A 13,102-nucleotide genomic window follows, 5' to 3' on the forward strand; every position below is an offset into this window, starting at 1 on the left:
CCACACCAATTTCTAGTTATATTCCAAACCACCTCCTGGTGGCAATTCAGTTTAATGCTTCCCACTACTAATCCAGCAGTCTTTCGATTCTGATCCCTGACACATCAGTGATGACTATTTGTCTAAACCAGCAAGTTATATTTAGGGTTGCCAGCAGTTCCTTGACAAATGCCAAGAGATTCTGAGAGTGGTGCCTGAGGAGGATGGAGTTTCGGGAGGATATGACATCACTTCTGGGTAATGCTCTAGGAATTTCCCCTCCATGGTAAAGACCACAGAGACATGGTAAAGACCACAGAGACATGGGGAAATTCCTAGAGCATCACTATGGAGGCCATTTTTTTCTCCCACACCAATTTCTAGTTATATTCCAAACCACCTCCTGGTGGCAATTCAGTTTAATGCTTCCCACTACTAATCCAGCAGTCTTTCGATTCTGATGCCTGACACAAACTACATTGCACATACATTGTGAAAAGACAATACTCATCAATAAATTATAATTTATCTACATGTATCGACAGTAACACTTTGTATAACAATGCAAAGTAAAAATATGAAAGAAAAAATTCCTCACGACTCACTAATTTCTTAGTTTCCATTCCTTTCTCTCTATGTGAGTTAATAACTTCAGAATTTTACAATTGCAGGCTAATTAATAAAGGATGTATCATAACCACTTTTTCTTCTCTCCTTTTTTTTGCATATCCTTTGAAAATTATTACAGGAGATCGATACGTCTAGAAGTGGGTCTCTGAAAATTGGTGGAATAAACTCTCCTTGTATAAACATCAGGACAAAATTATCCAGTCATATCAGAGTACAAACACTGATGTCCATGTAATAAAGCTGATCTGTCGGCTATTTCAGAGCCAAATCATAAAAGACTGCATGAATTCATAAGAGGCTTCTGAAACTGGCCCTCTAAATGATAAGAGACAAGAGAGGTTATTTTGGATGCTAGTTAGCAATCAAGAAGTTATTTTGGATGCTAGTTAGCAATGCCTAGCTTTAAATGAGGAGAGCTGGGAAAGAATTGCACATAACCTTCATATTTCTACAACAGAAGGCTGTTATTAAAGGAAGAGTTGGCGGAATCATGGAAACCTCACTGCATGTGTTTTATACATAAAGTCTATTAAGTATAGAAATTAGCCCAACAGAGCCTGAATCAGTGAAATTCAAACTGAAATTTATCTCAAGTGTGTTGGTTATTTTTTTAAAAAAATAATGAATGAATGTTTAAACTTATGCTTACAGGCAGCAAACTACCTGAAATAACAGCAATTTGAGCAGCACCATAGGAGCACATACACACACGAGATTCAGTCCTTGAGATGGCCAACTCTTGTGCCATTTCAAGGACACAGTATCCACAGCATTACTAGATATTGTGCAATATTGTTGTGCTATAGCAATTATTGTTGTGCTAAAGCAATCATTCACAACTGGATTTTCTGTGTGGACAAAAGGATCCTATTGAGAATGACTACTATAGCACAACAACAATGGAATATCCAGGGCACAGCCAAAGGCACCTGTATGACACTAATGTCATATATCTGCAAGCCATATCTTTCAGTGACTTATATCGGGGGAAAGGAGAACATCTGTGAGCAAAAGAACAAATGGATCCAAATCAGTCCTTAAAACTGGAAAAATACAAATAAAAGGGAGAATTTTATTCTCTCTGTAGCTCTGTCCTCTGATCATAAAATTACTATATCAAAATAGCTAGATCCAAGTCCAGTGACACCTTAGAGACAAACAAGTTTCCGAGGGTATAAGCTTTCAAGACTCAAGGTTCCCTTCATCAGGTACAGCCTCTAAGGTTCTACTAAACTATAATCTAGCTGTTGTACTGTGGACCAACCAGTTTACCTTCTGAATGTATCTTTAAAAGATATTTTTCCAAGAACAATTGGGGCAATGGGCAGCAGAACTGGAATTCACTGACCAATGTGGCTGGCTTCTTCATTTGAACAGGGATTATCGGTGGTTCTCCAAAGAAATAGGTGACTAACTCCAGACTCTTGGTGGAGCTTCTAGACATTTACATGGCAGCCCACCATGATAAATACCCAACCACCTTTAAAACTCAGGAGAGTTTCAAAGATGGATTGTGACATCTTGTTTTTTCCCGAAACATTTCTATGCTGTTTTCAAAACACAGTTCTTAAGGCGGCTTACAAAACATCAAGCTATAAAATCCACAAAAAAATTAGAGTAGTAAACAAGAACTGGTCGCAGCAACATAACAAGCATTAAAGCTACAGCCCAGGAATGTTAAAACAATCCATCGAGAGGAAAGGAATGAAATACCTATTGCAAAAAATCCTGGGCAAACAGGAATGTCTTCTCCTGGTGTTTAGAACTCAACAGAACAGATAACAGTGAGCAGATGCAGCGAGGGAATTCCAGAATCAGGGAATACTTTGCCTCCTTACTTCAAATATGAAGAGGACACACAGCAGAGTTTCAGCTGAGGATCTTAACAGTTGGGTAGGTTCATAAGGGGGCAGGGAGTACTTAAGATACCCTTGTCCCAGTTAGTTCAGAACTTTATATATCCATATGTAGCCATCAAAGTGTCTTCAAGACTAGTAAGGTATGTTCCCAGTAACCTGTTCTAGTCATCAATTTCACAGCTACATTCTAGATCTGAAATTTCTGAACAAAGGAAGCCCTAAGTAAACTACACTCCAACAATCTAACCTGGATGTGACCGGAACATGGAAAATCACAGCCAGATTTTGCTTTTCCAGAAAGGGAGCGGCCAGTAACCCAACTGAAGTTTGTTAAAAGTGCCACATGCCACAATGAGATATGAGCATCTCCCTAGACATGGATCTAATAATGCCCCACAATACTGTATACTTGGTCTTTCAGAGAGAATGGAACCCCATTTAAGACAGACTGACAACTCAGTACCTGGCTGGCTATATTGTTGGCCAACAGCACCTCTACTTTGTCTAGATTCCATTCAATTCACATGGCAGGCAAAGCAGACTACACATTTTAAAAAATGTCACGAAAACTACTCAGAGAACAGAATTCCTGACGTGCTCATAAAACAGCAGATTGGATTGTGGCCATTGCCTTCCATTCACCTATGTACTACGTAATGATATAAAGGAAACAGAAGCTATCCCTAATACAGTGACAGAGACTGAGAAGAAGCCGCGACTTTTTTATAGTCTGCATAGACCACGGTATGTGCGGGAAAGCACTGTGTATATTTCTGTGAGTGTGTGTGAGAGGGAGAGCACCTTCTGATTTTTCAGATAACACTTTTTACTGGAGTTACAGATAAAAATGAATGGTTGGAAAGGCATATCAATCAATCATGTATTCACTGACTGAGCAAAAAAAACTGCTGGCAAAGAGATGAAGAATGAACAGATTGATATTGACAATGGTTTTGTTACATTGGCTGGAGGAATAGTCCAGAGGGGATCCTTCCTGATTCTTTTTCCCAGTGAGCCAATGTGGTTCTTCGGAGCTGGAGGTGGGGGCAGTGGTGGTGGCAAAAGAAACCTCTATATTTCTGTGGAATTTAGCTGTTTTCCGTTTCCCTCCGGCTCACAGATTTTTGTCTTAGCTCAGGAAGGATGGCTCCAGAGCAAACTAATTTATGCAGTAGCCAAATCGCTCGCTCACAGCTTTAATGCCAGTAGTTCACAAAGTGGAATTTTTGCTCACAAGACTCTGCAGTTTAGAGGGAGCATTGTATAATGTTTCCAACTCTCCAGAACTGCAAAAGTGTTTGAATGCCCTGCCTATGGCAGAGGGCACGCAATCCCTCCCATGCTCACACCCAGCAAAAGACACCGCTGCTTCGAAAACAACCAAGTAACGGTTGACTTCTCTTAGAGAAGATATAATCAAGAGCAAAGGTGAACGTTGAGGAACATTAGGTGATTCAGTGGAGACATTAAATGGCTAAGATCTCATGTGTGAAAAGCCTTGGATAAAGATCATTTGCAGGCACCCCATATTAAGCAGCATAATTTCAAAGTATGAGATTCTGCTTATGGGCTAAGTTAATTAAAATGATTCACATGACAAAAATTCAGGAGAGCGAGGTAAGTCTGAGATTAACCTTACGTACATTTTATCATGTGTATCTAACAGCCGTGTGGCAGGGCTAAATACTTCTCTTTTTTTCCAGCGGCATATTTTGACTGAATATTATATTCTCTTTAACAACCCAATCCACAATTCCGGGTAAGCCAAGTGCATGGATTTATGTCTCCCACTGACTTTTAACAAGGCTACCTCAGCTTTGTGCTCAAGTTCTTCCGCTTATTCGGATTATGGATCAATGTGGGTGGAGATGAAATTATAAGGCGCGGAGAAAGGCAGCTGTTTAATTTGCCCTGTTTTACAACTCGTCTTCCTTTTTGTCGCCATCACTCTGCCTGCCTCTGGTATAAAGACAGAACACAAAAGGAAGCACTTGGCTTTGCTGCTAAAAGACTGCTTTCTTTTATTCTTTTTATGAAAACTCACCAGGCACCATTCCTGTCAGCGTTGGAGCAGAGTAGCTGCCCTGTCCAGCAGGGGGGACGTGCGGAGGGTATCCAGGGAGGGTTGTGCTTGCCAAATCGCGACCTGAAGAATCAAAACCAACAAATCACCATGTGAGCATTCGCAACAACTAGACATGTTTTTACATTTCCCTTAACACTCAGAACACAGGCCACGCATTTGTCATAACTGTACTGCGAATACCAAAGTGGGATTTTTCCCCCCAGCCTTGGCTTTGGCAGATATGAGAAAGATTTCCCTTTTCCTTAGAAGCTGCCACATAATAAGCAATGGAACAGTGCCACAAAGCATCACAAGCCAGTTAGCAGGACTCTGAACACAAAGGTGTCTCCCCAATTTGTCAAATAAACTGATTGCACTTCAAATGGTGGTGGGGAAGGGGATTTCAGAGGCAGAAAATCTGAAGAGTGCTCTAGTAATTAGTTCTTTTCAAATATACACAAGAACTGTAGATGGGAATTTGAGACTTCGTTGCAAGGATAGATAAGTATGTGCGGAAATTTTGTAGATACTCGTTTTCAACAAAAGACATACAGATGACAGAACAGGTATTTTTCCATTTGGCCAACAGAGGCCAAATCATATCTGAGTGGTTCCACCTGTTCAGGCTGCTATCTGGTGCTTATTTGTGATTGCAGGAATCATCATTTTCTTAAATCACATTGATTCCAACATTTAAAAATGAGGTTAAATCAGGCTGTTCTGTAAGAAGAGTAGAAAATTAAAATGTAACAGCACAGCCCTGCTTGGCTTGTTTGCCATTCCCATTCAACAAGAACTTCCTTTACAATTTGACTAGGCTGACATCCAAATCATACTTTCTAGTTAAGTTAGGTCCTCCAAACCAAACATGACTTTGAAAAGTGGTGCTGGGGTGGGCCAACTTAAATTTGGTTTAGATATATGCAATGGAATATTAGTTGGGGTACCCCAGAAGAGTACACTGTAGATTTTAGAAGCTACTGGACAAAAATGGGCTAATAATTTTTGAATCGTTGGAATTAAGGGGATTCCAAAGGTCTTTTTCTCACATACCCCACAGAGCATATATTCTCCTACTATTTTTATAAGGTCTGTCATTGCTTATTTGCTAGGAAAGAACAAAATAAAATTAAAGCTTATCATGACTCATAATAACACAATTTCAGCAGTTCTCAATACTGCCAAAAAGGTTTCTTCATATAAATAAACTTATTCTTATTAAATAGTGTGTTGTTTCTAGGAAGAGAACTTCTGGGATTCAAATGCATTCTGAAGTGACATCTTTTGACCTAGCACTCCATGACTGTGTGGAACCCTCTGTAGTCACTCAGTGGTGAGAGAAATGGACTATGCTCCATCTTGGGTGCATGTCAGTCTATTTCAGGGATCAATAAGGAGTGGCACAGATTCAGAACTTTTAGAACTATGCAGAATCAGCGAAACATGAGATGAGAAGATTTGTATTTGAAATAGAGGTATGATGGAGATACTCACTGAATAGTGAAATACAAGTGGGGACCAATGTTCCCTCTAAGCTGTTGAGTCTTGTGAGCAAAAATTCTACTTTGTGAGCTACTGGCATTAAAGTTGTGAATGAGCAATTTGGCTGCTGCATAAATCAGTTTGCTCTGGAGCCATCCTTCCTGAGCTAAAAGTGTGTGAGCCGGAGGCTAAAAAACTGTGAGCTAGCTCACACTGACTCAGCTTAGAGAGAACACTGGTGAGGACCCACAAAGACTAGCAGGGATCACTTCATTTTCCACAGCATCTCCCACAATGGCCATCAGAGGGCATTCTTTTCTTACATGTACACATAATGCTTTTCTTAGTTTTGAGGAATTCTACCCTCCCTGATATCTTCTTTCTCTTTTCTTTTTTCAGATTTCAGATTTTTTTCTGCAAACCTGGGGCTTTTCTGTCTTGTCTGTTCATGGCCCCAATCTCCAGATTTAAGTATCCACAGATGAGGCCATGTTGAGAATTACCTATATTGAACTCAGCACACACTCAGTGGATAAAGACTGAGAAGGTCACCAAAATGTAAGCAGCACAAAGTAAATAAAACAAGCAACTTTATGACTGGAAAGAAGGAAAAACTCTAAAATTTGTGATTCTTAAAGCCAACCCCCACCACCACCCTCACCTGGGCATTCTATTTCTCTTTGGTGGTATTCAGAAATTTTAGGAGCAAATGGGAGGCATTTGGAAATTTAAGAAGTTCGTTTTCATCAGTTATAATGGTTTCAGAGAGAAAAGGAGTTGTTACTCATTATCCAATTTGCGCATAAAAACCCAGGTTCATCCTTCAGCCCATTAACAGTATAATCACAAGCCAAGTTACACACTTCTAAACCCATTGAAGTTAATGGGTTTAGAAGAGTGAAACTCTTAGGACTGGACTGCAAAAGAGTGGCACACATCAAAGAGGAATCCGATAGGAATATTGCCTCACTACTGGCCCCCCATATCCTTCCATCCATGAAACGAAATACTGTAATTATTTATTGAAAGGAAGGCAACCCTGAACGTAAGAAGACCTCCAAAAATTGTTACACAACCCCCCCCCCCAATAAGAAAAAATACTGGAAATGACTGTAACCTTTATGCAAATGTATACAAGTTTTTGATGGCATACATGTACAAAATCCTAAGCCTGAACTGGAGCACATATTGTACTTGTGATGAGCTTCCAGAAAGAAAATAACAGAGGGGCACTGTAATAGCAACACAAAGGGAGAAATGGGTTTGCAAAAAAATGCCAATCAAGCTCAAATAAAACATGTCACTTCCTGAGAATGTGTTTTCTCCCTTGTTTACACAGATAATAAATATACATCTATAAATAAAGTCCCTTTGTCTATAATGCTGTTCTTGTCTGCAATCCCAAGAACACTTTCCTAGGAGAAAGCCCTACTGAATAAAATGGGACTAACTTCCAAGTACACGATTAGGATTGCTTCCATTTTGTCCTCTTTGGTTGTTTTTCCCCCCTACTAGTGGCTTAGAGGGCATTTGATAATAATGTTGCATACTTGGTAGACAGTAGTGGAGTAAAAGTTAAGGATCACTGCTGTGATCTGTTAAAATCTACAGAAAATAAATTTGTCGGAGGCTTTTGGCAAATATTATCAAATTATAAGATATAATAGCATAGATCCAGGTGGTCAGCCGTGTTGGTATGAAACAGTAGAACAAATCTGAAAAAGTGTGCATGCACACAAAAGCTCATACCTTGAAGAAAACTTTGTTGGTCTTAAAGGTGCCACTGGACTCTATATATCATTATTATGCATAGGGTCCAAAAAATGACGAGTTCTAATTTTTAATGACCGTTCATTAGTCTACATATATGAAATATGCTTGCCAACTGGCCTGGAGGAAAAAATGTCCTGTAGCTTTAATAGAGGCTTGAAGTGTGGAAATGCTCAAACTTTTCATTGCATGGAAGTAAATAACACCACCTGGTAAATAACTCCCCATTAAGCCTCCATTAAAAGGACAGGACAGGAGCTGCGGTAGCTCAAGTGGTTAAGATGCTGAACTGCAGGCTGTGGAAGGTCGGTAGTTCAGCAGTTCGAGACCCGAGTGTGCCACATGACGGAGTGAGCTCCCGTCTCTATTTCCTGCTCCTGCCAACCTAGCAGTTCGAAAGCAAGAAATTGCAAATAGATAAATAGGTACCACTTCAGTGGGAAGGTAACAGCGTTCCGTGCACCTTGGTGTTTAGTCATGCCGGCCACATGACCATGGAAATGTCTTCGGACAGCGCTGGCTCTTTGGCTTTGAACCCTAGAGTCGGATTCGACTGGCTTTCGAGCAAGGGAACCTTTACCTTTACTTTTACCAAAAGGACAGGACATTTGTCTCCAGGCCATTTAGCAATCCTAATATGAAACAATGTTAGCCAAGGGTCAATCTATACTTTCAGAAAGAACGTATGGTATCTCTTTCCTAGGATTGTCCCATTTCAGAACACAGGAGAGAAGCTCCATGTTAGCATAGTACAGTCAACATGAGCAATGCTCCTCCACATCAAAGTTCATTCATCACAGAAACCTGACATGTTTGGAAGATGGGCTCTAGTTTAACCCGCACATTGACATGTGAAAGGATGCTTTTGGTGGGAGGGGTAATATTGGGATGTTTTAAATATTGTAATGATTTTGTTTTGTTTAAGCTGCTAATTGCCTCCAACTGTGGGAAGAGAAAAAACAAACATTAACTAAATATTTTTTTAATTTATGGGGACAAGCCATGGCTTAGAGATATAGCACCTCCTTGCTGTACAGAACGTCCTGGGGTTCAATCCTCAGCATCTGCTGTTTAAAAAGGATCAAGTCGGGTTCCCCAACATGGTGCCTGTGGGCATCATAAAACCTTTCCTGGAACCTGCCAACTGTTTGTATAAAATGGGCAGGGGTCACGTAGGGCTTTTGCTCAGTAGGGCTTCTGATTGGCTATTGGGGATCTGACTGGAAGTGCAGATTTATTTATTTTTTTAAGTTGTGACCATAGGAGATCTGACTGGCTAATCAGATTTTATTTTTTTTAATTGATTCAGCAGCAGTGCCACCACAGCACAAAGATCCTAGCATCAGTCATGCAGGAAAGCTCTGTGTATGCAAAAAAAAAAATAATGCTAATAATATGTTCACATCAAAAGGCATTCTGTGAAACAGGACTTCTGCCTGAAATGCTGAAGAGTTGCTGTTAGAGTTCTGCATGACCACACTGCCTGACATGCTGTAGCTGACTCTGCCTCTTGTGGCAGCTTTTTGTCGTTGGCTCTGCCTCCTGCAGTGGCCACTTTGTGGTCGCATTCACCACCACCTTTGTGGTTGCATTCACCACCACCATGAAGGTGCCCACAGGCTCCAAAGGGTTGAGGACCCCTGTAGTAGGTGATGTGAAAGATCCAGCCCCGTAGCCAGAAGTTTTTATTCAGGTGAGCCTTTAAATAAGTCAGGGGCACACTGCACACACTCAAAGACACATATATACCCTGAGTGAGCAGCCCCGCCCCTGCCCTACCCTGCGACTCACGCACGCTGGCTGGCCCCTGCCCCAGCTGGTCTTCACACACCTCTTGGCTTCAGCAGGCAGGGCTCACCAGTTGTGCTCTGTAAATGGAGGCCTCCCACCCCACCCCTACCCCCGCAGTCCATCTGCTGATGGGGAAGGGGGCTGGAGGGAAGGGCGCACCAGGCTCCGGCTGGCCAGCTGCGGAGGGACGGCAGGATGTGCAGCAACAGGTCAAGGGGGTGAACAAGCGCCAACACACCCTGGAAATCGAGCACCACAAAGCTGGCCTCTGCTGCCAGTACAGATGGAAGATGCACACACCCAGATGGCCAGCCAGCAGAGCTCCTGGCAGGCGGGGAATTTGCCCCCACCCCTGGAAGGGCTGGAGGGTGTGGACGCCACCAGGATTGTTCACGCTTCGCCTTCTTTTCAAGCAAGCCATGCTTGGGGAAGGGCTGTGGCGGCAGCGGGGAGTCCTCCAAGCAGCCCAGAGAGTGGGGGGGCTGGATGGAAAGCCAGGGGCCTTGGCAGGAAGTTGGGGGGCGGGCCCTGAGAGGCCCCACCATAGCTATGGGCCTGGAAAGGCTTCTGCCAGAGACTGCTGCTAGTGGGAGCAGACAACATTCACCTTGACCAATAGTCTGACTCAGTAAAAGGCAATTTTACATGTGTGAATTTGTGGTTCCCTTTCCTTCATTTGCAAGCGTTACAGTCCCAACAGCACTGAATCACATTCCCCTCCCCCCCCCCCGGAAAATGTGTGTTGGTTCTTAATCCATAGATAGTACACTTTTAGACAACTGCTTGGTTTTTTTTAAATACAAAGATTAGCCAATGGTTACAGTTCATAAGAGGAAAATGCCAGCCACTAAAGGGTGTTTTAATCTAGCACAGCAAGGCGTAGCAAGAAACCAGAGTTGTTAAACCTGGACATAATGAAATCAGGAGAGAGAAAAAATAAGCTGCAGATGCAAAATGGTTTTATATGGAATAGACTTCTAATGAACCGACAAACTGATATTTGCTTTGCTATGTTTATGCGACTACGCGCTCTAATACTAGGACTTCCAGAGCATTACAAAAATAATGACTATAAATTATTCCATACAGGCATACCTATAGTTTCAGAGGCAATCAGCAAGGATAGGCTTTAAATCAGACAACCAATCAGCAATGACCTTCCTGCACAGGATGTGCTGTTAGTAACTACCTGCCATGTTGCTGATGGCTTGACTGAATGTCTTTTTTGAAGGTCTAAGTAGGTGACAACAATCCCACACATTTTCCTTCTTCTCTAAACCTTGTTATGTCTCACAGGCGATTATTAGATTTTTGCAAAATAACAACCTACCTGGGAATAACCCCCACTGAATAACATAGGACTAACTTTTGAGTAGACCTGATTTAAAACTGCTCTCTTAAAGTTGCAGTTATTTCAGTGTGAGAGAGATTAAAGTTCACACTTAATTCTCATGCTTAAAATCAACAGAAATCAAATGCACTTCGGATTGTGCCTACAGTTTCATTTTTGTTTTGTTAAACTGCTGTTAATTGCCTTCAACTGTGGGAAGAGAAACAACAAAAATTAACTAAATAAAAATAAATGAGCTTTTAATTTAAAAAGTGATAACAGAAACTGGACTTTCAAAGTTTCGAGGGTTAAGATAATCCATTTTCACTTAAAATTTTTCTATCTCCAGCTAAACTTAATGTTTAGGGCACCATTGATCATGATAAACAGGTACGATCCTTTCATCAACTTGCCAGCTCTGGGACTGAGGATTTCCAGGTGACAATTTTTTTTCTTCTGATGTCAGCAAAATTTGATTTGAAATAAATAATTTGCGAGGCTCTGAAGTAGTAGAAGCAATGAATTCTACAACAGCCATTCTCAGTAATGTATCATATTCATGCCACATGCCTATTAGTTTTCAATATTCTAAAGTATCTGCTGTATTTTTGGCATAAAGTATGGCTCCTTCTGTTGGACACAGTCCACCAGGATTTTACCCTGTGCAGGCCATGCTGAAATGAATTAGAGTTCTGCAAACTCCTCTGGTGTCTAAAATAGATACTCATAAAACAGAATTAAAGGTAGGAGGAAAATCGAGACTGCCGTTACTTGATCCGCAGACACCACCGTTAGTGACCCTTCTATTAATGACTTCAAACCTAAATCACCTGTCCATTCACAGCCACTCAATCTACAACAAATACAAGAACACAAACTCCCTCCAAGGCACAGGATACAAGGCTAGATTGTGAACCTACAACTGACAGCTGAGACCTTTTGGTTGACTCATCTGAATTAACCCAGCCCATCTCACTGAAAGTTGTCTGACGATCCCCTAAACATCCAGGATCAAGAAGCCAAAGCTATTCCATGGAAGTACAGGGTACAGATCCAAGCCAAATATCACCATCTGCGTTAGTTGCCATTTTACTTCTTGGGTAGTCCTGCATAATAAATGGTCTCAGCTGTATTTTGGCTTGGGACATTTCTGCTTGTTCTTGAGATCTCCAACTTACACTGGCTATTTACAAAGCAGTTCCTTGTTGCCAGCATGGTGCCCCAGTCTAACTCAATTCCTCCTGGTCTTTGCCAGCACCCTGCAGATTCTCTGGACTTTGTGAAAGTTTATTTGGTGGAAGAAAATAAGACATATAGAATCCTCATATTCAGTGAAGTGAAGTGACCAAATATAGAAGAGAAAAATACCTCCCGTGCATTACACTATTACCTGCCACCCATCCTCTTGTTACAGAGACTAGTTTTAAATAACTGTAATCTATACTTTTTTTTCTTTTTTGGCCTTCACATGGTTTGTGGTCATCAGTGCAAGACAGACAGACAGATAGATGTTTTCCGCCCTGAAATTATTATACCCGGGTTGCTAGGCCTTGAAATTCCAGCAGCGAGAGGCTTCACAGCAGTGTGAATGGGCAGAAAAGGCATTGTGCAATGCCATTTCTGGCTGGAAAAAAGGAAGTGATGTCTCCACATCGCAATGATGCTCTAGGAATCTAGAACACTCTATGGTTTGACCACAGAGATCTAGCAGCAGCAGGGACCAAGGAGGATCAGTGGGAACCCTCCTGCTGGAAGCAGGTAAGTGGCATCCCTAAATCCCTCAGATGACTCAAAACGATTTTTTGTTGGCCATTACTTTATATTGTAATGCTAATAAGACATTTCAAAAACAGATACAAAAGACCTAGAATATTAGACATAGGCCTATTATGCACAGATGTTTTCCTTCACTTTCATCGTGTATGTCCGTTGGGTTTTCTTTGTCATTCTGCATTGATTTTCCTCCCTTCAGTGCTCAGTTTGCTTTCTGGTCACTGTTTCCCTTGCTTTTCTGAGAGTGCTTTTGTGCTGATTTCCCCCTTGTTTCACTTCCAAGTTGAAGGTAATCCAAAAGTGTACAGATTCCATAGAATGTCCGCCCTGTCCTTTTGCATCCCCACAAAGGTCATTCCCCACCCACAAAGGTCATCCCCCACCCACTCTGCACCTTCCACTGTCCTTTCCCCTTCATCAGTG

The 13,102-nt window shown here is 41.5% G+C and overlaps 1 protein-coding gene across 1 annotated transcript in view; it reads right to left on the reverse strand.

Annotated features, from left to right (window-relative positions):
• Positions 1-13,102, reverse strand: part of LOC107122994 (paired box protein Pax-5) — a 299,963-nt gene that overhangs the window by 77,806 nt on the left and 209,055 nt on the right. The window contains exon 8 of the mRNA XM_015426146.1: positions 4,513-4,614. Within this exon, the coding sequence (XP_015281632.1) occupies positions 4,513-4,614 (102 nt within the window). The remainder of the gene's footprint in view (positions 1-4,512; positions 4,615-13,102) is intronic.

This window comes from Gekko japonicus, unplaced genomic scaffold, assembly GCF_001447785.1.
Source record: "Gekko japonicus isolate JY-2015 unplaced genomic scaffold, Gekko_japonicus_V1.1 scaffold205, whole genome shotgun sequence".
In the NCBI taxonomy this organism is placed as follows: Eukaryota; Metazoa; Chordata; class Lepidosauria; order Squamata; family Gekkonidae; genus Gekko; species Gekko japonicus.